Source organism: Osmerus eperlanus, chromosome 10 (genome assembly GCF_963692335.1).
Source record: "Osmerus eperlanus chromosome 10, fOsmEpe2.1, whole genome shotgun sequence".
Classification (NCBI taxonomy): domain Eukaryota; kingdom Metazoa; phylum Chordata; class Actinopteri; order Osmeriformes; family Osmeridae; genus Osmerus; species Osmerus eperlanus.
This window is the reverse complement of record NC_085027.1, coordinates 15,605,056-15,630,721: the sequence shown is the minus strand read 5'-3', so window position 1 is coordinate 15,630,721 and position 25,666 is coordinate 15,605,056. Positions and strand designations below refer to the sequence as shown.

The window sequence follows — 25,666 nt, the reverse complement described above, 5'->3', positions numbered from 1 at the left end:
CATCTCTCTCTCTCTCTCTCCCCTGTCTGTGTCTCTCAGGTGGATGTGCTGCGTCAGTCCCTGGGGGAGGCTCGTTCTGACAGCAGTCGTCTCCACACAGAAAGTGAGCTGGTGGTCTCCAACGTCAACCAGTGGGTGAAGGAGCAGAAGTAAGGCCCCACAGTCCTCTATTCTCACGTCTACACTATACACTACGTATATATACCCTGGACTCGTGTTTATACTCTATACGCTTATCTATGCTCCATATACCCTCGACTCGTGTCTACACTCTGCACTGTACACTCCCACATCAGCCCTGCTCACCACCACAGCCTGGCCGCTCTGTCCAGGCTTGACTTGTTCTTGTCTTTGTGCTCCAGACAGGCCAGCGACGCTCTGGGCCAGAAGACCAAGGAGCAGAGCAAGAAGATCATCCACCTCACCGCTGAGAGGGAGTAAGACAGTCTCCTGAGACCATCATACTCTCCTGTGTGTACACGGTCCAATGTGGATAATGTGTGTGTGTGATTATCCAGTCACCTGCAGGAGAATGTGGACATCCTTCACAGGGAGTTGAGGAGGCTGAAGGCTGAGCTGGATGACAGGAGGATGGAAGTGGAGAGGTGCAGGGTAGGTCCAGATCCCCCGGCACATCCCAGCCCTCCCTGGAGCTCCTTGACGCTAATCAACAGCTAACTGGATCTCCTGTCCCTTGTGGGTGTGTGGGTGTGTCCAGGCTTCTCAGGTCAGCAGGGGTGAGCTGGTCAGTGCCCGGGCCAGGCTCCCCTCCCCCCAGGTCCACACAGGGTGAGTACCCCTGATACCCACACACCCACCCTCTCTGTCTCTCTCTGCTCTCACCCACAACAGGACTGTGACACTAAAAAGTTATGCCAGCTGCCATTTTTGACGAGCCCCCAGACCCCAGCCCCCAGCCTCCAGCCCCCAGCCCCAGGCTCCAGCTCCAGGCCCCAGGCCCATATCTCCAGCCACCTCCAGCCTAGATGGACAGTAGCAGCTTGTTAACACCAAAGATGCATTTGTGCAGTCAGGCAGGAAATCTAGGAAGTGACCGAGGAAGGGGGTATGGCCCTGGTCCTCTGGTGAGTGCGTGTGGGGGGGAGGACAGACAAACCAGACATACAGACCAAGACAGACAGGTATCAATCTAACAAGGACACTTTACCCCAGCTCAGACAGACAGCCAGGGGGAAACCCAGCAGAAGACTCTATAACCATGGACCAGATTGTCACGTCTTGGTCACGTCTGTTTACTGAGACGGACCAGGACACACACATAACTAAGTGTCAATTCCCCCCCATCCCCTCCCCCGTTGCCATGGTAACGGTGACCTTTCTCAAATGGAATGTGCATTTTTTATGTGCTGCTTGAGAAGGGCTTATTTATTGGTGAAATTGTGTTCCACCTCGTTGTTTGACAGTCGAAGCCGTTTAATTCTGGCCGGCCAATACCCCCGTGCTCAGAAGTAAGCCAGATCTGTGCTCACTGGCATTTCCCTGTAATTTGCCCCTCTGATCTCCTCTCCAATTGAAACGAGTGAAAGTTAGGGTTGATTGGAGGGATAACTTTGGGTGGTTTAAAGAAAGCTATGGAGGGATGGAGGCAGAGCAGGAGAGCAGTGAACCCAATCAGAGTCCTGTGTTGACAGGGCTGATTAGAGGCTTGTGCTGAGAGGATCCCTTCCAGCCCCTCATTCTGTCTGACACTCACCCCTCCCCTCACCCCAACACTCACCCCACCAAACTCAGACAAAACTATCTTCCTAGAAGACATAACAAACCTGTTTACTCGGGTCATTAAAGGTCAGCTTGAGACGTGGTCTGATCAGAGTCGGTGTGTGTTTTTGCACGCACGTGTGTGTGTGTGTGACAGCACAGTGTGTCTGCTAGCGTGTGTGTGTGTGCTAGCGCCGGCCGCCCTGTGACCATGCAGACTCAGCCCATTAGAGCCCACTGGAGGAGTCAGGAGTGAGTGAACCACTGCTAATGTTCCAGGACATCCAGAAAGCCTGCGGGGAGCTGGGAGAACAGAGAGACAGGACGAGAGCAGCTGGGGAGAGAGAGAGAGCGAGAGAGAGAGAGAGAGAGAGAGAGAGAGAGAGAGAGAGAGGGATGGAGAGAGAGGAAGAGAGAGAGGGATGAAACACAAATAAATAGATAAACAAGCGAAGGGCATGAGAGGAGCGGAGGGAACAGGCCGTCCGTTCTCACGCAGCGCGTTTGTTTATTTATGGCGTCTGAAGGTCCGGGCCGGGCTGAGGGGACTCTACAGACTGCACGCTCCGATCCCCAGCTTTCATTAAGTGTCATTAGCCGGGCTTTCAGAGCGCAGGCCGGCTAAGAGCTGACATCCACTCCATAGATATGTGAGCATGCATATGGATGGACTCCTGATCCCCCTCATCGACCACTAAGGACGGGGCCAGGGAGAGCAGGAGCAGGGGGTAGAGGGGGGATACAGCCATATGCCACTTTAATGGCAAGGATAGGGCTATTACTTATCAAGGACGGTATTCGTGGCCGATTTGCCGTCATGAATATGTCACACGGGTTATTGACATCAAGAGTGCGTACACTCGGTCGAGATGTGGTTTTACGATGACAGGAGCCATGGCGCTTTGATCAGCACTCCAAGTCCTTTAAGGATGGCGGACGGCCACGGACGGGTCCATTCATTTTGGAGAGGGACGCGCCCCAGCCCTAAGAGGCGTGTGTTGCCCGCAGCACGGCGCTCATTAGCGTTTTCCTCTTCCAGTTCACCTCCTGTAAGAAGGATCCCTGATGGATGGTGTTGGGTGTGGGGTGGGGTGGGGGGATGGGGGGGTTTGTTGTGTTTATTTGTATATCTGGGAATGAAATATTCATATTGTACGCTTTTCCAAGCAGAAGTTATCTAGATGCGGCGTAAATGGTACTTGGGATTAGATGTTCACAGCAGATTGCTGTTATTAAAGGAGGAAAAAGAGGGGAAGTAGGGCGCCCCTGAGCAGTCATCTTCCTGCGAGGCAATCTGTTTCTCCTCCTCGCATCCAGAGCACTGGCCCAGGCTCTTAATGCACTGGAGCAAAAGTGCTGTGGTCCACAACCTTTCACGCCTTCCGCTCTCCTTCATGTGATTGAATAGTTAATAACTTTGACTTGCCTTTGAGAGCCTGTGTCACACAGCCTTGCTGTGGCTCATCTGCCTGTCTGTTTGACTGCTGGTCTGGCTGAACGCCTGTCCTCTCAGGATTTTGTCTAATAGCAAGTGTAGTTGGTGCTGGTCCCTCCTCTTCCAGACCAGCTCTGCCTTCTTCTCCCTCTTCTAGCTGTCTGTATGTTTACCTGTCTGTCTGTTTACCTTTTATGCTTGTTTACCTGTCTGTGTGTTTACCTGTCCGTCCGTTTACCTGTCTACTTACTTGTCTGTCTGTCTGTCTACCTATCTGTCTGTCTGTTTACCTGTCCGTCCGTTTACCTGTCTACTTACTTGTCTGTCTGTCTACCTATCTGTCTGTGTGTTTACTTGTCTATCTGTCTGTGTGTCTGCCTGTCTGTCTGCCTATCTGTCTGTGTGTGTGTCTGCCTGTCTGTCTACCTGTCTGTCTGTTTACCTGTCTGTCTACCTATCTGTCTGTGTGTCTGCCTGTCTGTCTGTTTACCTGTCTGTCTACCTATCTGTCTGTGTGTCTGCCTGTCTGTCTACCTGTCTGTCTGTGTGTCTGCCTGTTTGTCTGACTATCTGTTTACCAAGCCCCTCGTCTGTCTGTCTCTCTGCCTTCATGTATCTAGATGTGAACACCAGAAGATGGCATCACTATCTCTTTAGATCTCTTACTCGCTCTTCTTTCCACTCTTTCTCTCTCCATGTACACACACACACACGTACACACACACCCTTATCTCCCTCTCTCACACACCCACCCACACAGCTCATTAGCGCGCCCCGTGCGTTCTGCTCCAGCAGAATGTGACCCTGCCTAATTGTGCACCATGCTCATTTGTTCTCCCTGCATGATGTGGCGATTGCTTGTTTATTCTCCTCAGGGCTCCACTCTCACGTTAAAATGATGGACTCATTTCATTCGCTGCACATTTGCCTAGCTTTATTTGATAAGCTCATCTCCCTCAGTGCCTAAGTCCCTCCCATATCCATGTGTAAAAGTTATCATGGAACCAATGCAGATTATTATTCATTCTTGTGATTGTTTCTTCAGCTAATTATCTGTGTTGGAATAATTTTGCATTCGTGGGCCTGTTTATCCCAGCGGAATTAAACGGCACAAAAGGGCACACATTAGCGATGCGGCTGGAGCAGCCAGGGAGCCAATTGTGTACAGAAAGCTGCCAGGCGCGGTCAACAAGAAGCTTAAGAGGGATCGTAGCAGCGCTGAAGCTTTGCCAGAATAAGCAGAGTACATTTGCATGCAGTTAGAGACCTGTTTACGAACAGGGGCCGTCAACATTTTGTCCAATCAGGTAATGAGACGGGCTGTGTTTGGACATGGGTGGAGAGCTTGTCGGAGCACAGCGAGGGCTGGCTGGGAGGCCCGGGTTCACCTGGATGTCAAGGTGCAGAGACACTCCAGTCTGACCCTACCTCCCTCACTCCTCCCCAGTGCTGAGGTCTTCTCTGGGCCGGACCAGAGCCATAGAGTAGTGCCCCAGGTCAGACAGAGTCAGGACCAGAAGGATCAGGGCCAGAACCAGACCCAGGACCAGGATCAGACCCAGGATCAGAACAGAGACAGTCTAGCAGCAGGAGACCTGTTCAGTAGCGTCCTGGTAGGTCCACCAGCCTGACAGCAGCTCACAGTGGGAGAGGATCAACGTGTGGAGTGAATGAGATGGGGATGATTAGACTAGTACCGTAATAGCAGAAATGATCTGAATCATGGCCATAGTAATGCCCTGGTCATGTTTGCTGGCCATGTTTGGTTCATTCACCAACAGTATGGCCCTTATTGCCTGGATCTGGTTAAATTTTGCTGTAGACTGTAACCTGGGTCTGTGTTGTGGTCTCAGATCTGCTCTGGCTGTGAGAGGAGCCTTGACTGGTCCAGAGGAGAGCCTGCACAGGAGGAAGGCCCTGGCTGCCCACCTCCATCACCGCTAGTCTGTGCCTGCCTGGCAGGGAGAGGGCCCACGTTTGCAGCTGAAGTGGCCAGGAGAGTGGCCCTGCGGGCCCTGGAGAGGAGGGCCCTGCCCGAGGCCCACCACCCAGCCTGGGGCCCGACCCGGAGCAGGACACGCTCTCTCAGCTGGGGCGGACCAGCCTCAAGGACCTCAGGAAGACAGCCTGACAGTGACCGACCTGTTAGAGGGGGAACCGCTGTAGCTAGCTAGCTCTTACAGAGGATTATAAGAGGTGTTAATGCTGGGCTATAAAGGAGATTGTACACTTCAATCATTTTATTAGGCTTTGCTTTTCTACTTTTCACTATTGTTATTTTATTGTTTATTCAATTTGGGGGGTTTATGTGTTACTATCAGGGTTAAATTATTTTACATTTTCAAGTTATTGTATTTTGGAAGTAATTAAATATTGATTTAGTAGTATTCACTATGTTGATAGAAATATTGATTCAAACTCATTCTTAATATTTCCTCATATTCATCCACTCAGGGTTCCTCTTAATTGCAGGTTCACAAACATATTGTTGTAGAGTATTGTTATAGAAATCAAATGTGCCTTACTACCTTAAATGTCTCAAATGTGATAAATGCTGAGAAATGTTAAGAAATTGTACTTTTTAAATTCTAATTCAGGACATATTGCTATAGCATCATATCCAGTCTCATGCAGTCAATTTGATGTCTGTGGATCCTGTTGTTAGTCCTCTGTATTTTGAGGAGAATATCTCAAGTTTTACTCAGAGCCACCTAGTCCTGGAGCAGTTGGACCGTGCGTGCCTGTGCATCTTAATGAATGTGCTGTACAGACAGACGGCGACTAACGAGTCGCTCTTTGTTCTAGCTCTCTTCCATTCATCAGGAGCTGTGGGGCTGTGTGAATCCAGGCGTTGTTGCAGCTTTGAGGCCAACTCTGAGAGTTCCATGGCCACTAGCCCTCCTCCATCACAGGGGACGTCTGGGTTTGACAGTAGAAATACTTTTTTCTAGAAGAAAAATAAAAGCCCTAAGCAATAGTGGATGAGCTGTTAGTGCGCACACAGTCCATAGAGAGGGAGACCCATCACACCAGCGTTCTGCACAAAGGAACATTGAATGGAATAATAAGAGAAAGCGAAAACTGCTATAGAACTGTACAAACCACCATGTTGAAGTATGTCCTTTGATTTCCTATTAAAAAAAATACAATCATAAAGTAGTCTTTTCATGACGTTCGATTTCGACGGACATTCGGTTTAAAACAACAGGGCTGCCTTATATTGATCGATTTCTCCAAATGCTAGCAGCTGGCTTCTCCGTCATCAGTGGTCCTGCTCGCAGCCTGTAGGGGGCGCTAGGGACGCAGGGTGACCTCTCAGAGAAGGTGTGTGTCGGAAGCGTCTCCAGTCGATGGCATCGAGCCGTAGCTGTTTGCTCACTGGCAGCCTGGGAGGATTAATCCTGCCCTTACAGGAAGGGGACACCATCTCTTTCTGCCATGGCCAGATCAATAGGTAACGTTCTCCCCAGCACAGCAGTCAATACCCAACACTTAAGGTGTCTGAGGAAACCAGAGAACGCCAATAATTGTTATTAATGCCCTGGATTTCCCCAAGCACTGAATTTAAGGGTAATTCAAGTTTAAGAGACATTCAAACAACATCACATGGGCATACAGCCGATGTCCTCCGACAATGTGGACATACAGTTAAGATATAGCCTACTCTAGATGTATCAACGCATGGAGTTGGAGCTATGAAAATGTTCCCTTCTACTGTACTGTCTACTGCTGACAAAATGCTACTGGTGTGAGTTTACAGAAAGTTAGACACGGTACCACCAGGGCGTCTTAATAGCACTTGAGGCCCCTGGGCTATGGACTTTTTTTTTTTTTTCATTTTTTGAGGCCCCCCACACGCTAATCGCACAATCGCACGAGTTGCTTGCATTGTTATTTACATTCCGTTGCACGGTTTAGGCTGAAATTGTTTTTGTGGCAAAAAGTGCCTTGTGTCAACGAAGGGAACTCAGTGCTAGCCTACGTCACAACGTCAGCACACGTTAGCAACGACGCATGGATACAACGTGCATTGCTGTTGCACAGCAAGTATCGTATTGTGCCTGGTGTAATAGCGGCATTATACATTTAAGCAATTCAAGACTTGCATATACAGTAAGTAATGTCACAATAAATTATGTATTTAAACTCAAGCTTGTGTGGTGCGTCCCTGTATTCAATGCCACAGCCTAAACTTTATGTCAAAAGAAACGTTTTTAATTTCTGGCGCATTCAAACAATCCCCTCAGTGAAGTTTGGCTAGCAACAGCAGCTAGGCTAGCTTGCTCGTAGCATAATTCAGCTTCTCCACGCAGGGCTCTAGACTGAGACTAAAAAGTCGCGTTAGAGGGCATATTTTCAGTTAGCAGATGGTACCGTTTGAATCGCGATTCCATCTGAAAAATACTGCCGGTGACAACGTTGTTAGAATAGCTTGTCTCAAAGGGGGTTCAGCTTGTTTCATATTAAATGGACCCATCTGCAACCGACGCAAGCAAGCACACCCTACAAATTGTACCCTCTTTAGTTTTGTTACATTTTGTTTCATTTTGTTTAGATAAGGGGGAGGGGGGGGCTCCCCTCCACATACACCACCAGATGCCACTGTAGAGCAGAGTAATGACACCGCGAATACGGACGTTTATCATCATTATTATTTTGTATTATTATTAAGAGGCCCCTGATTGGTCGAGGCCCCGGGCTTAAGCCCAGGTAAGCCCGTGCATTATGCGCCACTGGGTACCACCATAGCTGGCCTTGTTGAAATTCACAGAAAAGCATTCAATCTTTTCATTTGCCCACGCTGCTAGTTCATCCAGTATGTTTGATCTCCCCGTGCTGTGTTGACGTTTAATAAATTGTTGAACGTTGCATATGTGTCTTTACTAGCAGGTATATGCCGTACACGGAGATTTTTTAAATTGCACATTTTAATGCCTTTCTTCTTGCCTCCTTGATCAACAGCATTTTGTTCAGAGAGCACAAGGAAAGCATCAAAAATGTATCTGATTGCTAAACAAACAAAATGATATGCCCTTTTACTAGTAAAGGCATTCTGTTAAAAATGGAAAAAAAAATTCTCCTGTATTCCAACACAATTGGAAAAAGGAGAATTTTTTTTCTCCATTTTTAACAGAATTGAGAGCTGCCTTTACTAGGAGAAAATGTCCTTATTGTTAAATGGAACAGCTACTATTCAGCAATAATCTGTACAACAATGTTCCCGCTTTACTTCCCTATAATAATTATAATACAAAGATCCAACTCGGTACAAAGAAACAACTGCAGAATTGTCAGACTATATACTATAAATATGTTATAGATTTTTACAAGTGGTGCCCAGCATGGGTTTTCCAATTAATTTATTCACTCATAAGTGCCATGTAGAGTTGACAGGGTTTAATAATAAAAAAAAGAACAATCTCTTTCCACAACACATCAACACACCAGGCCAAGGCAAGGACACATGGTTATTTCCACAGCACAGGAAGTGAATGTTGTGTTCTGCAAGGGGAGAAAGAGTGAGGAGGGGCCCTCGGAATTGCTTTTATGTGTCGATCGAGCAGCCCCACTCCACGTTGTGCTCAACAGCATCTGTCAGTGGAAAGTGAAGGACAGTTAACTCTTAAGAATACATCTAGAACACCTTTTGTCCTTTGGAAATCACAAGTGTTGGTGGTACTGGGGGTGGGCATTCTATACTGTCATGAAGGCCATCCACAGCAGAGGCAGGGGAGAGGAGAGGAACTCCAGTTTAGTTTCCTCTGGGCCCGCTGGTCTCCTAATGCAGCCTTGGATGTAATTGGGTCCCAGAAGGCTGTTCATTATTGGGTCTGAGTGAGCCAGCAAAACAGAGGGCTTGGCTGAAAAAGAGATGCTTTTGGTGCCGCGCCTTCGCTCCACACCTCCATTCCAGCCCCTTTATAGGATCACAGTTAATTAAAAGACCAGTTGATGTCACTGTTTTTCTCATCAATCCCCCTTATGCTCTTATTAGGTTTGTAATGGCAGTGAACCATGTCTGTCTGCAGATACTCTCACAGTGGGGGTGAGTGGGGGGGTAGATATGAGGGACAGTACATCTCAACAAATCTCTCAGCGGTTGCCAACTAATGGACAACATGATCTTTCTTCCTTTAAATCTCCCTGTGTTGGTGTCAGGGAACGAGGGGTGGGGGGGGTCTGTGGGGGTTGCGGGGGAGGTAAAGAGACAGGGCGGAGACTCAGAGGTGTGGAGAAGACCGGGCCAAGATGAGAGGTGTGGCTTTACCCCCTAATCCCTGGACTCTCGTCCCGGGCGCCACAGGGCCTGTTTTAATTCCCAGCATCATTACAAGGACCTTTCCTGGAAAGCTTTGGTAAAGGTGACTGCTGACACTGTCATGCACGAGGACTATTTCAAAATGTCAGCCTATAGCTGAGATTTGTCCATTACATCTGCCCCCATCGACTTGGCCCGCCAAGTCTTAATCAAGCCGACATGGGGAATGGAGGGAATGTTCATATTTACATTTGCATGAGGCTTCCAGAGAAAGAACACAGCCCAAGTACAAAGGAGGGACTGTGGAGGGAAACTGCCTTCATGCAGCTCAGGGGAATAAAACAGCCAGTTGTTGCACTCCACTGCAGGAGAAATCACAGCTCAACACCTCGTTCTCATCCAAAGCCTGCTTAATGGTTGCAAGCTACAATGTAAGGTTTCAGCTGCAAACAAAGACATCAAGAATGTCACGCAGGAACACGATGACGAAACTGGCACACCATTAACGCCGTTTGTTCCACACACGGCGTGACCCGCGAGGATTTCCACAGCAGCTCAGTTAACGTGAGGCGTGCCCTCCTCGCAGCGCTTCATCTCCAGCATCCACATCACAGCCCGGATCCAACAGCCCTGGGATCACTCGTGTTTGCGTGCGTGCGGGCGTTTGACGGGGGATGGGCGCCTCTCCTTTTGTTCCACGTCTGATCCGTTTACCTGCTCCTGAACATGGCTGCTTAGGCTGCCTCAAAACTAGGGAGGAACTCGCTGCAGAGCTCACTGTGCACCGCGTCGAAGGCACTTTGTCAGGCCACCTTGACTTCCTTCCTGGCGAAGCCACTGTGGACCTTTTGAACTCACTCATCAACCCACAGAGGAGAGGAACCATTCAGACCACACAAAGCTGTACTCGCCGGCTGGGTGAAGCATTAAAGAGTGAAGGACAGTGCTTTGTTTGGCCAGGGAGGGTCATCCATCATAATTATAATTAGAAGTGTCACATCACCTTTCTGCCCGATCAGCGTCTGATTAAATATTCTCTGGCTGTGGCGAGTAATTGAATTGTGTGTGTGCTAGTGCGTGCATGTTTGTGTGTATGTGGGTGAATAAAACCCAAAGACTGCTGGAAAAAGCAAAGCTAATTACAGCCAGGTCTGCTGCTTCTAATGAGCCAACCACAGCTCTTGTTGACTGTTCCCTCACACTGCCTTGGTGAAGCCGGTACCTCTCTGCACCAACATTCTTGAAATGGTGACACTGGCCTGTCTGTCAGATGCTCATTAAACCACCACCTGTCAATCAACGATCTTATTTAATATGAATATTATATTTAGATGAACATTGAATTGCTATTAATTTGTCTTAAACAAGTTGAAAAACAGTTGAGGAGAATAGAGAAGGAAATAAAACACACAAGGCAATAAAAAAATAGGCCCATTTATTTCCATTTCCAAAAGCATTAAGTTCTAAATCATATCTGTACGCCACTGGCTGATGTCATCAAAGCCTAACATTACTAATACAAGGACAAAAAAAAGAATCACTGACCATCGACACAGCAAGATAATGGTCTGTACAAAACTATACAAAGTCAATCCAGTAACATTTAGAAGTGATGACTTTGGATTCAAGTACATGCCCAAGTATCTGGTTTGATCATGTCTTAATCATGGGAAAAGGAGACACGGGAATGACACTCCTGTTGAGGATTGACAGGATACGGACACGCAACATCACCATCTTTAAAGGACACCCGTTTCCAGAATTCACTCACTTGAGAAGGAGTAGAATCTCGAAAGGAAATTGGTGGACGTTTTCAACACAAAGACAATGAGAAACACTCGTGAGTTGAAGCCATGAAGGAGCCGTGTGTGTGTGTGTGTGTGTGTATAGAGAGAAGCTGGCGGACATTACAGTGTAGCCAAAGGGATGATAGGGTTAGGAATAGCTCAATTGCAAAAGCTTTTCATCACAATAGTTTGCATGGATGGTGTGTGTGTGTGTGTGTGCACGCAGGCAGGGGTCTTCTATACCCCTGGGTCTGAGACAATCTTGCCACGAGCCATGTCTGAACAGTGCTTCAGTTTATGGAGGGGCTCTCAGTGATGGTACATGTGTGAGGGGAGGCTACTTGACAAACACACACATATATATATATGGCAATTGGCCAATTGTAGGACGTAAAAAGGAGCTCTCAAGAGATTTGAGTTGAGAGAAAAATGTAAAAAGACTAAATAGCTCTGATTTCAGACGGGTGTTCATGACAGGAGTCATAGAAATCTCGACGAGACAATGACTTCTTCCTATTGTCTGTCTAATATAATGTACCACAGCTTAATCAAGCCAGCTGCCACAGAGACATTCAATGATTCCAACAGACAAAGAAGCACTTCCTAAACACAGATGAAAGAAACTGTCATTATGAAAATAGCCCAAGAGTAGAGCTCGGAACTTAGACAAAAGAACCATGTGCTCATATAAAATACATAGCCTTTTATGACTGAGAAAAATGGAGATTAAAAAAATGATACCACACACACACACCCTCTCGGGGTAATACATTTCCAATGGTGCTGCGAATCTAGGTGTTACGCTAGAAGAAACAGTCGAATCTTCTTGCATTGCGTAAACAGCCTAGGAAAGACTGCATTATAACAGGGGTGTATCTCTACTCTACAAACTGTAGGCTGGGAGAGATGCAGTGAGGTTTGAGCAGGATGGGAGGAAGAGATCGAGACTCATGCCTTATACAAGTTCTCCCTCTGGTGGCCGCACCTGGAACTGCATGTGGCTCTGGCCACGATAGGGGGAATTGGATGGAACAGAGGTGGTCCCGTCCTTGCCGACTGAGTGAGGTGTGCTGGCCTGGTGTGGCTGGGCCACGGTGCCGTCAACAGGTGATGTAGCAGGGGGCCCTGGCTGCTGGTGCTGCGTCGGGACAGAGGACTGTGGATGTCTACAGACCGAAGCGAGCCGGGGTTCTCTTGGGGGTCATGGGGGCCTCCTCCTTCCTGCCGGGGGTGACGATCTTCACAGCTCTAGTAGGGGGCAGAGACCGGGGGAGGGAGAAAGAGAGGGTGGGGAGGAGGGAGAGAGAGAGAGAGAGAGAGAGTAAAATTAGCCAGGATACGGAAGAAGGTGATCTGTCACTTTGGATGATTTAATACTTTTTGCATGCTAAACACTAGTGATGCTGAAACAAGTCAGTAGCAGGCAGTAGGGCTGCATTGCTGGGTACTAAAGCTCTGGTCTAGTTTGACACTGGAGTGACAGTGAGCTGCCATACCACTCACAGAACAGGACAGCAGTAACACAGACCAGTGGAAAGACTAGAGGACACACGGAGGCTAGAGACAGAGGCTAGAGACAGAAGGGTAGAGACAGGCTAGAAACAGAGGCTAGAGACAGAGGCTAGAGACAGAGGCTAGAGACAGAGGCTAGAGACAGAGGGCTAGAGACAGAGGGCTAGAGACAGAGGGCTAGAGACAGAGGGCTAGAGACAGAGGCTAGAGACAGAAGGCTAGAGACAGAAGGCTAGAGACAGAGGCTAGAGACAGAGGCTAGAGACAGAGGCTAGAGACAGAGGCTAGAGACAGAGGCTAGAGACAGAAGGCTAGAGACAGAGGGCTAGAGACAGAGGGCTAGAGACAGAGGCTAGAGACAGAGGGCTAGAGACAGAGGGCTAGAGACAGAGGGCTAGAGACAGAAGGCTAGAGACAGAGGCTAGAGACAGAGGCTAGAGACAGAAGGCTAGAGACAGAAGGCTAGAGACAGAGGCTAGAGACAGAGGCTAGAGACAGAGGCTAGAGACAGAGGGCTAGAGACAGAGGGCTAGAGACAGAGGCTAGAGACAGAAGGCTAGAGACAGAGGCTAGAGACAGAGGCTAGAGACAGAGGCTAGAGACAGAAGGCTAGAGACAGAAGGCTAGAGACAGAGGCTAGAGACAGAGGCTAGAGACAGAGGCTAGAGACAGAAGGCTAGAGACAGAAGGCTAGAGACAGAAGGCTAGAGACAGAGGCTAGAGACAGAGGCTAGAGACAGAGGCTAGAGACAGAGGCTAGAGACAGAAGGCTAGAGACAGAAGGCTAGAGACAGAGGCTAGAGACAGAGGGCTAGAGACAGAGGGCTAGAGACAGAGGGCTAGAGACAGAGGCTAGAGACAGAGGCTAGAGACAGAAGGCTAGAGACAGGAGTGCTAGACAGAAGCTGGCCAGATAGAAACCAGTGAGGCTAGTCAGATAGAGGCTGGTGAGGGAGAGGCCATTGAGGCTGGTCATACAGAGGCTGGTGAGGGAGAGGCTGAGGAGGACTGGAGGAGAATGAAAAGGGCAGTTTGTGTCTCCGTGGGGACTGGAGGTACACACCGCCTGACAGCACAATCTATCATCTTTAATTACAGCAGTGCGACACCCCGACACTGGCTAGCATTCCCTCCTCTCTCTCACAGCCATCAGGCCATCAGACTACAACCCTCCCCCCCCCCCCACCACCCCTATCCTCTTAGGTTACCATCACAATCCAGTTCTCCCACCCGGCCCAGTCCTCTGAGCTTCTCTGCTGAGCTGGACGTGAGCTCGATGTTTATGGTTGGGAGACGTGTTGATGACCGCAGTCTTTCAGATTACAGTCCAACCCTGACTAGTGCGTCACCCTTTACATAATCCCCAACAGTGAGCAGGAGCCTGGAGTTTCTCTGGTGCGTACGTGCTCACACACACACACACACACACACACACACACACACCGAGGGTCACTCTAGTCTGGACACACGCTGCTCTCAGTCACCCATCAGCCTCGCTCCCTCCAGCAGCCCTCAGTTTAACAGTGGAGCGTGACGTCACAACAGGGCCGTCAGGACTGGAGCAGTGTTGCCCCAGAGGGTATGAGCAGGGAACGGAGAGGGAGGGAGGCACGCGTGCGCAAGTGCTGGAAGCAGAGGAGAAGGATTGAACGAGAGGGAGCGTTGCACGCTGGTCCTCGGATGCGTGTGGAGTGGGAGGCTTGTTCAGAGACTAGGGACACAGCTGGGAGCCCATAAGAGCGGCCCGTGTTCATTTTCACACCTCGGACTCCCTCCCTGGTTCCCTCCCTCCCTCCACCCCTCTCTCCCCCTCAAATCTAATTCTTAATCCTACGCTTCGATGTGATTATTTTGAAGATGTCTGCCGCACACGACAAAGACTCCGACAGAGATAAACCTGCTGATTAATTAACAGTAAAATTGTGTTTTTTCTCTCTTTTACAACCTATTATTTCTCTTTTGTGAAGCCGTCAGATGAGTGTGAAATTAATTTTTCGGTCCAATTCAAAAAATGAATTCCCGTGGCTGTGGCTCCATTTAAATTGCTGCAGTAATGGGGGTCAGCCAGGAGTCAATATTATTTCTTTTTGTCTCGTCTGAGGGGACTAGAGGTGAGAAAAGCTCATCATGGAGAGTGAGAGAGGTGGAAGAGAGACAGTCGGATAGTGAGGCGGCTAAATGAACCGGGCGCTCCAACGCCAGTGGGAGGAGTCTGCGGGGCGGGGCTCACGAGCCGTACGGCGACTGGAGGAGAGGAAGGGAGAGGAGGAGAAGTAGAGGAGGAGAGAAGAGGATGACTAGAAGACTGGGAGGAGCAGAGACGATTGAGAGAGAGAGGGGGGAGTGAGAGAGAGAGGATTGGCGGAGGAGAAGACTGGTCGAGGAGATGAAGCCAGGAGGAGAGGTGCGGTGGCACCTGACACTGCCGACGTTGCTCCTCCTCTCGTGCTCGTCCTTGCGGGCCAGCAGCTGCTGCTGTGCCAGGGACATCTCCTCCTCCATGTTGGTGATCTCCTCCTTCGCCCGGCGCCGGTTCTCCTGCAGGAGCGGGGAAGAGGGACATGAAGAAGGGAGAGAGACAGAGACAGACACAGAGAGGCGTATGGCTGAGGTCTCACCTGTCTGCTCTTCCCAGCCTGTTTGACGCTGTAGAACATGGGTCCCAGCTCTGCCAGCCACTCCCCGTCCACCGCTGTCACACACTGCATGTACTCCTGCAACACACACACACAGGTTACATCCAGGAACGCAGGGAAAGCGGCACATGGGGGGCATCAGGATGACAAGGGGGCGGGATGTTACCTTGGTGGTCATGACCAGCTCGTGGTAGGTGATGTAGTCGGGGGTGTAGCCCATGCCAAACAGAGAGCTGGTGGGGTGGAGGTGGCAGGGCATGCCTGTCCTCACGTTCACATACTCACCAATACCCTGACAACACACACACACACACACACACATCACTAGCCTGTACTGGAAATCCCACGGTCCGAACATGATCAAATCTAGTGTGTGTGTGTGTGTGTATTTGTTTATACATGTATGTTTACGGTATGTGTGCATGTTTGTGCGTGTGTTAGTGAGTGGTAGTGTTCTTGAGTGTGTGTGTGTGTGTGTTACCTTGAGCTTGGCAGCCTGGTGGAAGTAGGCAGCACAGATGCACTTCCTGATGATGTCCCAGTCTGAACCACAGGAGGCCAAACTCATCCTCTGCTGAACCATGATGTCCTTCAGCTGAGAACGCACCTCACGCACCTGACCCACACAGAGAGAGAGAGAGAGAGAGAGAGAGAGAGAGAGAGACAGAGACAGAGAGACAGGGGGAGAGAGATGTCTGTACATTAGTCATGAGACAGGGGAACAAGCTAAATGATACAGGAGGTGAACAGCAGTTCAGACAGAGAAACAGATGAAAAACCCAGACAGCCAGACAACCTTGCGCATGGCCTTGGTGTGGATGAAGTGCTCGTTGCACCAGATGCTGGAGTAGTTGTTGTTCTTCCACTGCAGGTAAACATTCAGGTAGGTCAGGTGGTCGCTCTCGGGCACCGAGAACTTCTCCCTCACCTGGTCACTCTCCTCCTCTCGACCCTGCGGGGAGGGGAGGGGGAGGGGGGGGGGGGGCAGAGCCGATGTCAGACGAAGGAACGTCCTAAATGAGCCTCATGGTTATCCGTGGGAGCAGTGGAATGTTCCGGGCCCCAGGGCGGAGGGCGGGGCCCTACCTTGGGTCTGTAGAAGATGGCGGGGACAGACAGCATGGAGACGATGATGAGGATGTCGGCGCTGCAGCCCATGTCACATGACACGATGAGCATCTTGGACAGGGCGGGGTCTAGCGGGAACTCCACCATGAGCCTTCCTGTCGGGGTCAGGGAGCCTGGGGGGGACACACACATTTACAGGTTACACACTTCCTGTCTCGATAGGAGACCATGATGGGGGGGGGGGGGGGGGGGGGGCTATACTGAAAACTTTCTCTCATCAGAACGAGGGATAACACGGCACCTGAAGATGGTCGTGAAAGATGCTAATCTAAAAACTTTCCCCAAATCAGATTTCCGTGATCACCTGACGGAGAGTAAAGAGATTAAAGGCGGAGAGAAGAGAGAGGCAGAGAAAGGCAGAGAAAGGCTGAGAGGCAGTGGCGGCGCTGTGGCCAGGTAAGCCTTAATCAGAGCTAATCTGCTGTTAACACACCACACAGGCAACCGTCAAAAGTCCGCCTCAGCCCTAAATCCCACAATCCCCGGGGGGATGCGGCTGGCGTTAAGACAGAGATGAGAGCCAGCCAGTCAAATCTACCAGGGGGGATAAGGCACTATGCAATTACTCAGGGAAGCAGAGCTAGCTGCTCTGCTGATTGCAGAGGTGCCACCTTCACAACTGCTCTCCCGCGTTCAGAAGCTCTCGGAATGTAAAGTGGCCCGGGCTCATCCCGCGAGGAGGGGGGCCCCGGGAACCAGGCAGACCCACCGGTGTTGTCGAGGGCCCCCAGGATCCAGAGCTGGTACATGGAGTTGAGCATGTTGTCCTCGGGCGGGGGGTCCATGAAGTGGAACATCAGCAGGTCCTGCACACCCAGGGACTTGAGGAGCAGGACCACGTTGGCCAGGTTGGTCCTCTGGATCTCCGGGATGGTGGTGGTCAACATCTCGTTCTTGAAGGCGCTCTGAGTGTACAGCCTGGGGGGAGAGGGGGAAAGAGAGAGGGGGGGGGGGGGGGGGGGAGGGGGTGTCAGCTTCTGATAAGATAATCTCCCCGTCACGCTGGAGGCAGGCAGGCAGAGAGAGACGGGGGGCGTGCGTGTCTGTGCCACCAGGTGAAACGCACGCCTCCGAGCAGGCTTTCACACCCGATGTGGTTCTGGATGTACCGGCAGAACAATGGGAGCCGGGACTGAGAGAAGCCCGTCGCCGTGCTGGGCTCAGTCACCGCTGGGTTCACAGCCCTCGCTCTGCATGGAGCTGTTTACCAAGCCCCTGAGCAGCCTTTCACTGGCCACGCTATTTCAAAGCAGCTTCCATTGCTGCACTGGAGTGATAGGTCTGAGTTAACAAAGCACCCTTCAACCACGTCACCGACTAGCTAATCCCTAAAGTGAACACTTTATTAAGAAATGATCTGAGTGTGTGTACGGTACTCTGTTTCAGCTCAGGCCGCCTCTCCGTGTGTGTGTGTGTGGGGGGGGGGGGGTTTGTGAGTCACAATCAGGACAGGCTAAGTGGTGTATTCACCATATACATAGTCACACCTCCAAGGCACGCACACACATCCCCTCGGGCCTAAGCCGTGCTCATACTAAAGCTCCACTCTCAAATTGATTCTTCACAGATTTGCGTGTGCGCGCGAGCAAGAGAGCGAGAGCGAAGATCCTGCAATCCTGCAAAAACAGGGTCTTTCATAAACGCCGCTCATTTACGTGGCTAAACAATCCCAAGTGTGTGTGTGCGTGTTCCACAGAGCCCCCTCCACTATCTACTCTGGGGAATGTTTGCTGGGAGGGGCAGGAGGAGGTCATCCGAAGCTTCAGAGAGGGACTTTGGCACATTCCCCATGCTGTAAACACAGTTAGAGCATGAAATCCTGTGGAGATTAGGAGTCCGACCCCCCCACTCGAGTCTCCCCCCTTCCCTCCAACTCTCTCTCCATCCATCCATCCACCCCTCCCTCCCTATCTGTCTCCTTCCTTCCCTCCCTCCAACTCTCCCACCCACCCACCATCTCTCTCTCTCCCTCTCTCCATATACGTCTCCCTCCCTCTCCCTCCCACCTGCTGCCTCTGATCTGTGAGACGGGCCTGCCTTCTGATCTCCCAGAGGTCTAGACAGCCCATCTAGGAGAGAGCTCTGACGTGATCAACCACAGGATGAAACACTGACGCCAACGTTACACACACACACACGACAAACAAGATTGAACCCAGCGAACGACACGCTGGAACGCTAATGCTGTTCCCTGGCTCAGTCTCTGTGTTCGTTTCAGTAGAGCGAGAGAGAGAAAGAGCGAGCGAGCCTCGCAACACCAGCGGCGGCGAGAAGAACGGAGGAAGTGTGTAATCCGGGGTGGTTTATTTCAGAATCTGAGGCCGAGCTAGGGATGAGAGGAGGGGGTTGTGCCGAGGTGCCCCACCCCTCCACACGCTGACTAAAGAACACATTGAGAGAAGAAGATAGCCGCTCTTCTCCTGAAGTAAAGAGACTCCAGGGACCCCTGACCCTCTATGAGTGCGTGCATGTGCGAGTGTGGAAGCCAGGGCATGTTACCTGTAACACTGTCCGGGCCCTGTGCGCCCGGCTCTGCCCGCACGCTGGTTGGCGTTGGCCTGGCTGATGGGGTACACCTGCAGGGCATCCATGCCTATGCGGGGGTTGAACACCTGGACACAGACAACAGGACAGGAGTGAGAAAGCCCCACAGGAACACGGGGCCGTTCCGTGTCCAGCGCGTGCGTGTCTGGACGTGTGCTGAGAGACGGGGGCGGGGGGGAGGACCTGACGCGGGTGAGCTGACGGAGGAAAAAAGGTACCTTGAGTTTGCAGTATCCGGCGTCCACCACGAACATGATGCCGTCCACCGTCAGGGAGGTCTCGGCGATGTTGGTGGCTACGATGCACTTCCTCACGCCATCCGGGGCCTGGGGGGGGGGGGCAGACATTCTCAGGTGAAGCTCTCTCTCTCTCCACGCAACCCTGACCCCAAGCACTCTGGACGCACGTGCAGTTACGACTGGTACGTAGCTATTCGTTATGCATGTAGCTATTAGTGGCTAAGAGACAGCGTGACAAGACACAGAGGAAAGTAGATGCTGTCAGAGGGACGGGAGAGGAGGGAGGGGGGGCGGTACCTTCTGGAAGATCTTGGCCTGGAGGTCGGAGGGCAGCTGGGAGTAGATGGGGAGCACGGCCAGGGCAGGGGCGCTCTCCAGGTCCTCCAGGCGCTCCACGATCTGGTCCGACGTCACCTGGGGGAGGGGGGGGACACACAGTTCACCCGAGTTAGCCGAACGCATTCGGACACACCAAAGACATGCAGGGGAAAAATACCAATCTCCCCATATATATTATTATTATTTTTTTTTTTTTTTACAGTACATTACATTTAATAATATTAATAGTAACATAACTTCAATGTTATGATGATGTATGTTTGGCATTGATTCACACCTCCCCTCCATGCTTCCATGGCACCCTACCACTACCCCCCGCCCCCCCGCCCCCCCCAGGTGAGAACATCTGGCTCCCTCCCCCTGACGCTGAAGCGCGAGCAGCTGACCTCGATGTCCTCCTGGCCGGGCATGAAGATGAGGATGTCTCCCGACATGCCGCTCAGGTGGATCTGCAGGGCCTGCTTGACGGCCGCCTCCACGTAGTCCTCCTGGGGGGTCTTGCTGAACAGGATGTCCACGGGGAACGTCCGGCCCGGGATGTTGAAGATGGGCACGTTGCCGAAGAACGAGGCGAATTTGTCCGAGTCCATGGTGGCCGAGGTGACGATGAGCTTCAGGTCGGAGCGTCTGGACACCACCTGGCAGGGACACACGGGGGCCGATCAGACCGTCTATCAGCCTCTTAGATGTCCACTATCAAATAACAACAGTTCATTTATCTATGTATGTATCCATCTGCTTCAAGACACTCCGATATTGGAGAGCAGAAAAGAGGTTATAGTTCCTCTTACATATCGAATAACCCCAGCTAATATATCTGTATATCAATGTCAAGACACAGCGATATGGGAGAATAGACAAGAGGTAAGGATGTCTGTCATCAACAGGCTCTCTTCAAATAACCCCAGTTGACCCTCTCGTGTAGCCCGGGCGGGTCAGGGAGCGGCCTGACCTCTCGGAGCAGGCCGAACAGCACGTCGGTGTTGAGGGAGCGCTCGTGGGCCTCGTCCATGATGACGGCACTGTAGTGGTCCAGGTCCGACTCTCTCAGGGACTCTCTCAGCAGGATGCCGTCCGTCATGTACTTGATCACCGTCTTCTCGGACGTGCAGTCCTCGAAGCGGATGGCGTAGCCCACCTGCGGGGGGGGGGGGGGGGGGGAGACGGGTTCGGTTTCACCGTGAGAATGAAATGCGTGTTTTGAAATGAAGGACTTTAAAAGAAAGGAATATGTCGTTTTATACGATCAATGCTCGTAATTTTACTTCACTATGGACCGACCAAAAAATGGCAACCGACCAATGGACTGACCACTAGATGTCAGTGTTGTATAACATTAGAGAGACCATGGGTCTAATTCCTTGACACAAAGCTCCGGGCGATTGACCTCTGTACAAACTGCACCTTGACATCCCTAAAGAGTGAGTCAGTATGAATTGTAATAAACTTCGGTTAGAACCCCTACCGCCCTTAAGAGATGCCCTTCCGTCTCTTATCAATCGCTTATCGTCTGACTTGACGAGAGTTCACTCTCGTCAGATATCGTGTTATACTGGGTCAACAGGAGTAATCCATTAGTCTCCCTGTTTGAACAAAACAAAAAAGGACCAAACGGCCCTGAAAGAACGCAGTCCTCCAGTATTCCTCCCCCCTCCTCTGTGTCCAGGGCCCAGGCGCTCACCTCCTCCCCCAGGTTGCTGTTGAGCTCCTCGCTGACTCTCTTGGCCACGCTCATGGCCGCCACCCTGCGCGGCTGGGTGCAGCCCACCATGCCGTAGCTGGTGTAGCCGTCCTCGTGCAGGTACTGGGTCAGCTGGGTGGTTTTCCCACTGCCCGTCTCCCCCACCACGATCACGATGCTGTTGTCCCTGGAGAGACAGAGAGAGAGAGAGAGAGACAGAGAGAGAGAGAGAGAGAGAGAGAGAGAGAGAGAGAGAGAGAGAGAGAGAGAGAGAGAGAGAAATATGTTCGAATCATGAGAAAGCTCGTCCGGAACAAAAACGGACTTAGAACCATTTGTTGATATGCTAAAACACTTCTATAGGGGTCGTTGTTGGTGGGGAAAGGCAAAGTGCCGTCGGGTCATTGAATTCCACATGGATCCATGACCCCAGGCTGGGCTTGCTGAGGACGGTACCTGATGATGTTGAGCAGCTGCTGTCTCACGGCGAAGATGGGCAGGTACTGTCTCTGCTCCAGCAGGGTCTTCTTCTTGGCAAACTCGCTGCTGGCCTCGCTCTTCTCCTTCATGTGGTCTGCGAACTTCTGCTCCGCTCTGGAAGGAAAGGCCGTTCAGGGCAACTAAAACGTTAATACGAACGCTGCTATATTCTAAAGAGAAACACTGCACCTCAGACTCAAGTGTGTCAGTCGGGTGTGTGAAACACCGGGGGGCGTCATTACCGGTAGTCCACCTTGCCGTCCTCTCCCACAGGCTTGCCCCCTGAGCTGTCTGCCTCCTCAGTCTTCTTGATGCCCATGATGTCACCCAGCTTGGTGCCGGCCAGCTCCCACTGCTTGTGCTGGGCCTGGAGGAACACGGGGATGGGCGTCAGCACCCATACATGAGCGCTGCGGCGCAGCAAGCCACACTGGTCCAAGAAGGACAGGACCAACAGAAGCCTACCTTCTTGCGCTCCTTCTGCTCGCGGTGCTTGCGGACCAGCTGGCTGCCCTTGCGGGAGATAATGGCCATGTCGGAGGTGGCGTCCTTCACTGGGATGACAGGCTCAGGCTACAGAGCGTGCGCACACACACACACAGAAAAAGACTAGTTAAACACCATCCTCATTCCATGAATCTGCAAGTTCTCATCAGTATTTTAAACGTTTTTTTCTCCAGTGGGTGATGGCATCTCAAAGTCCGGTGCTGTTCTGAGGTTTCACCTGCTTGGTGAAGACAATGCGCCCATCCAGGAAAGGAGGAACCAGGTTATGAACCAGCAGGTGGACCTTGGCGGCGTTGTCCTCTTCAAAGTCCTCGTCCACCTCCAGCCTCTGGACCACCCCGCTGGTCAGCATGCGGTTGGTCTCCCAGCGCTCGTTATCCTGGAAGGACAGACACACGCCGTTACCGACACGGCCGAAAGGGCCTCCGACCCGGGACGCGTGGTGGAGAGGTCAGGCGTGCTCCGGCCATACCTCGTTGATCTGTCGCCTCTGAGCCGAGATGCGTTTCTGGGTCTGCTTCTGCAGGATCTGCTCCCTCTTCTTCACGTACTCCTCGGACGTGGAGGTCAGGGGGTTGTGGAACTCGTCGTAGCCCTCGTCCATCATGTACCAGTCCCGGTCCGCTTGCTGAGGAGAGACACGCATGTTTGGAGGCGCTCGCTCCGGGGTTCCGAGGGTAGGGGGTGCAGGACGTCCTCAGGTGAGATGTGGTGTGGTAACCCTGCTCTGGAGCAACACTCACCTTCTGGTCATCCTCCCACTGCTGTTTCTCATCCTCGTTGTCAAAGTCAATGCCGTCCTCCCCCTCGCCGTCCTTCTTACCTGGGAGAATGGCAACGTTATGAAGCACGTGATTAAACAGCCTGAAAGCTTTATGGGTTAGTTCTGTCAAGGCTCGGGTGGGAGGGAGAGAGATGGGCTTTATATCAGTTTTATATTAGGTTACCTTTCCCACGGGACAAACGAGGGGTGGAGCCCAAGTGCTTTCGATCGTTGGCCCACTCATTGTACTTGTAGGACGGTGTCGGGAGCGGTGTGTCGTCAGGGTAACGACCTCTAACTGACCTGGAAAGGGAGCTAATAAACAAATGATTCATTAGCAGATATGGAACATTCATTTGACGGGCATTTGTGTTGAACTGTTTTAAAAAGATTACAGGTTCAAGATTAAGCCTAGTCCTACAGTCAGAAAAATTCTATGAAGATCTCCATTGGAAAGGTTTTTAGTCTCTCTTGCTTTAGGACTAGGCTAAATCCATGTCTGGGAAACAGGGCCTATAAGATTCTGAACTAAGGGTTAAGTCTTCAAACCTTAAAAAAAAGTTATAATAATACATTTTAGTGTCAAAAGCCTTGGCATGCTCCAAGACAGACTGCTGCAGTTATTAACCTCTCTCTCCTTTCGCTGTCGCGTCCGGAGCGGTGGCTGCGCTCAGAGCGCTCCGACTCGCGGTGGGAGGGGGCAGGGGACGGGGACTCCCAGTGTGAACGCCGGGTGCTGGCGTAGCCACTGTCATCTTCTTCCCAGCTGGAGCGAGAGGGCGTGGAGCCGTCTGGAGAGCAAAGACCAGGTACCAAGACCAAGTAGAGACGGAGACGGCAAGAAAACGGTTAGAATACAACGTCAAAGACCTCTGAGAAGACCTCTTTTCTGCTGGTTGTGGGATTGAGGGTCTGGACCTGTGGGGTCAGCGGGCTCAAACTTGCCTGGCACCACTGCTGGTAGACAGCGTAGGTGGTGGAGGGTGGTACCGACCTTTAGGGCGCTGCTGTGGTGTCGGGGGCTCGTCTCTCTTGCCCCGGCTGAGGCGCTCGCTTCTGTCGCTGCGGTCTCCGCGCTCCGACCTGCTGCTGCCTCGGCTGTGGCTGCGCTCCCGCTCATCTGCCGAGCACACACGCACGTCTTTACCGACCCCCGCCACGCCGTCACCCTGGGCGACGCTGCGCCACAACGCCCACTTTACTTTACCTCTCTCGCTCCTCCGGTCTCGGTCTCGGCTCTTTTCTCTGTCCTTTTCTTTCTCCCTGTTCTTGTCTTCTTTGGATGAGGCGTACACGCCATGCTCCCGCCGGTCCTTCTCTCTCTGCTGGTGTTTGCGGCGGAATTCTTCGCTGACTCCTCCAGGGTTGGATGGCGTCTCTGAGCCGGTGACACGGTACTTCCTTCTCGTCATGAAATAAACACAAAGGCCTGAGTGTCTAACCACTGCGTAAATACTCGTCCATACTTCAAGACTAATGTTGTAGCAGAACAATAACAGACGACACTGCATACGGAACTGTGTAAATCACTAACGTGGATAGAAGACGTACCTCTCTTTCTTTTCACTCCGGTCCTCCTCCTCTTTGTCCTCCTTGTCCTCCTCGTCAGAACCCGAATCACTTCTCCCCTCCTCCCAGTCTTTATATGAGGACACCTTGGATTTTTTGGTCCATCTGTCCTCACCGTCTGCCTCGGTCTGCTCCTTTTCTTCCCGCTCCTTTCTCTTCTGAGCTGCTAGGAGATCGAGGCCCAGCAGGGAGGTGCGTGGGGTCGGCGCACGAAAAACGTGGGGCTCTGCTGCTGCACTCTTCTGCTTCACGATCAACCCACCCACCTGTGCGGTGGAGTCACTGCCTTCCAGCCTGTGAAGTGACGCATCTTCCTCCTCCATCTTCTAGAGCCTAGAAACGGTTAAGGAAGTCAAATTTTTTATCAAGTCAAACCTTATTATCACTTTGTTTTGATCCTCAATGGATGGGCTTGTGGACGTATACGTAGCTCGTTAATTGAGCACAATTGAAAACTCTTTATTTGATAGAATGAAACTCGCATAACGCGTTAGCTAACGAGCTAGCTTTCATTCATCCACACAGCTGTAAAAAAAATCAAGGATTGCACCTTTAAACAATGTGCTACCGTTTCGATTATAAATGTAGCTAAAACTATAAATCCAACTACACGAAAAATATCATCTTAAATCCATAAAAGAAAACATTGTCGGCTTACCTTTCTGTTGCCTAGACTGTGCAGAAGGCTTGCTAACGTTAGGGCCTGATGCCCCCTCACTGCAGTTATTTTTCTAAACCAGGCTTTATATGAACAATCTAAATAACAGCTAAAATCCCTGTTAGTGTAAAACGTCACAAAATGATATCACCTACTCGAATGAATTTAAACTATTACGAATGGGTTTCTTTCGTAGATATCGCGTTTTTGTTTACAGCTATAGAGGCGGCCATTGCAATCCCACAATGGCATAGGAAATTCAACAAAACTTTATTGCAAATGTTTCTTCGTAACAGTGTGGCTACATAACACTGGCTGGCCCAAGTCCGCTCTGAAAAAGATTTTCTTGCTAAAACTAGAAATATACGAAAGCCAATGTGACATTAGTTCTATTTGAAAAGGAGTCACTG

At 51.1% G+C, this 25,666-nt stretch overlaps 2 protein-coding genes across 3 annotated transcripts in view; one reads left to right on the top strand and one right to left on the bottom strand.

Annotated features, from left to right (window-relative positions):
* The window catches only part of LOC134028345 (trichohyalin), a 127,085-nt gene extending 120,155 nt beyond the window's left edge, over nucleotides 1–6,930 (top strand). The window contains exons 37-42 of the mRNA XM_062471829.1: nucleotides 40–149; nucleotides 363–437; nucleotides 519–612; nucleotides 719–789; nucleotides 4,602–4,767; nucleotides 5,008–6,930. Coding sequence (XP_062327813.1) covers nucleotides 40–149; nucleotides 363–437; nucleotides 519–612; nucleotides 719–789; nucleotides 4,602–4,767; nucleotides 5,008–5,328 — 837 coding nt within the window. The 3' untranslated portion in view covers nucleotides 5,329–6,930. The remainder of the gene's footprint in view (nucleotides 1–39; nucleotides 150–362; nucleotides 438–518; nucleotides 613–718; nucleotides 790–4,601; nucleotides 4,768–5,007) is intronic.
* A 3,903-nt stretch (nucleotides 6,931–10,833) lies between these two features.
* On the bottom strand, nucleotides 10,834–25,535 carry dhx38 (DEAH (Asp-Glu-Ala-His) box polypeptide 38). Of its 2 annotated transcripts, none has more exons than XM_062471055.1 (26): nucleotides 25,412–25,535; nucleotides 24,581–24,931; nucleotides 24,237–24,430; nucleotides 24,024–24,149; nucleotides 23,658–23,820; nucleotides 23,214–23,344; nucleotides 23,010–23,089; nucleotides 22,739–22,894; nucleotides 22,484–22,645; nucleotides 22,225–22,332; nucleotides 22,002–22,126; nucleotides 21,736–21,873; nucleotides 21,280–21,466; nucleotides 20,551–20,736; nucleotides 19,985–20,236; nucleotides 19,557–19,673; nucleotides 19,239–19,346; nucleotides 18,976–19,088; nucleotides 17,186–17,394; nucleotides 16,435–16,589; nucleotides 16,145–16,300; nucleotides 15,830–15,964; nucleotides 15,515–15,640; nucleotides 15,331–15,426; nucleotides 15,129–15,250; nucleotides 10,834–12,448 (listed from the first exon to the last, which is right to left on the bottom strand). In XM_062471055.1, exons 2-26 carry the CDS (start codon nucleotides 24,919–24,921, stop codon nucleotides 12,367–12,369), a joined length of 3,768 nt encoding a protein of 1,255 aa, XP_062327039.1. In that variant the 5' UTR covers nucleotides 24,922–24,931; nucleotides 25,412–25,535; the 3' UTR covers nucleotides 10,834–12,366. The 2 variants fall into 2 exon arrangements, with proteins under 2 accessions (XP_062327039.1, XP_062327038.1); XM_062471054.1 differs by having other exon boundaries at nucleotides 25,257–25,530.
* Nucleotides 25,536–25,666: the final 131 nt, after the last annotated feature.

Coding starts and splice junctions, on each gene's coding strand:
- dhx38 (XM_062471055.1), bottom strand. CDS start 24,921: ATGGAGGAGGAAGATGCGTCACTTCACAGGCTGGAAGGCAGTGACTCC. Junction 21,874..22,001: donor GACGGCAAGGTGGACTACCG/GTAATGACGCCC, acceptor CTTTCCTTCCAG/AGCGGAGCAGAAGTTCGCAG. Junction 15,251..15,330: donor AGGCTGGGAAGAGCAGACAG/GTGAGACCTCAG, acceptor CCGCTCCTGCAG/GAGAACCGGCGCCGGGCGAA.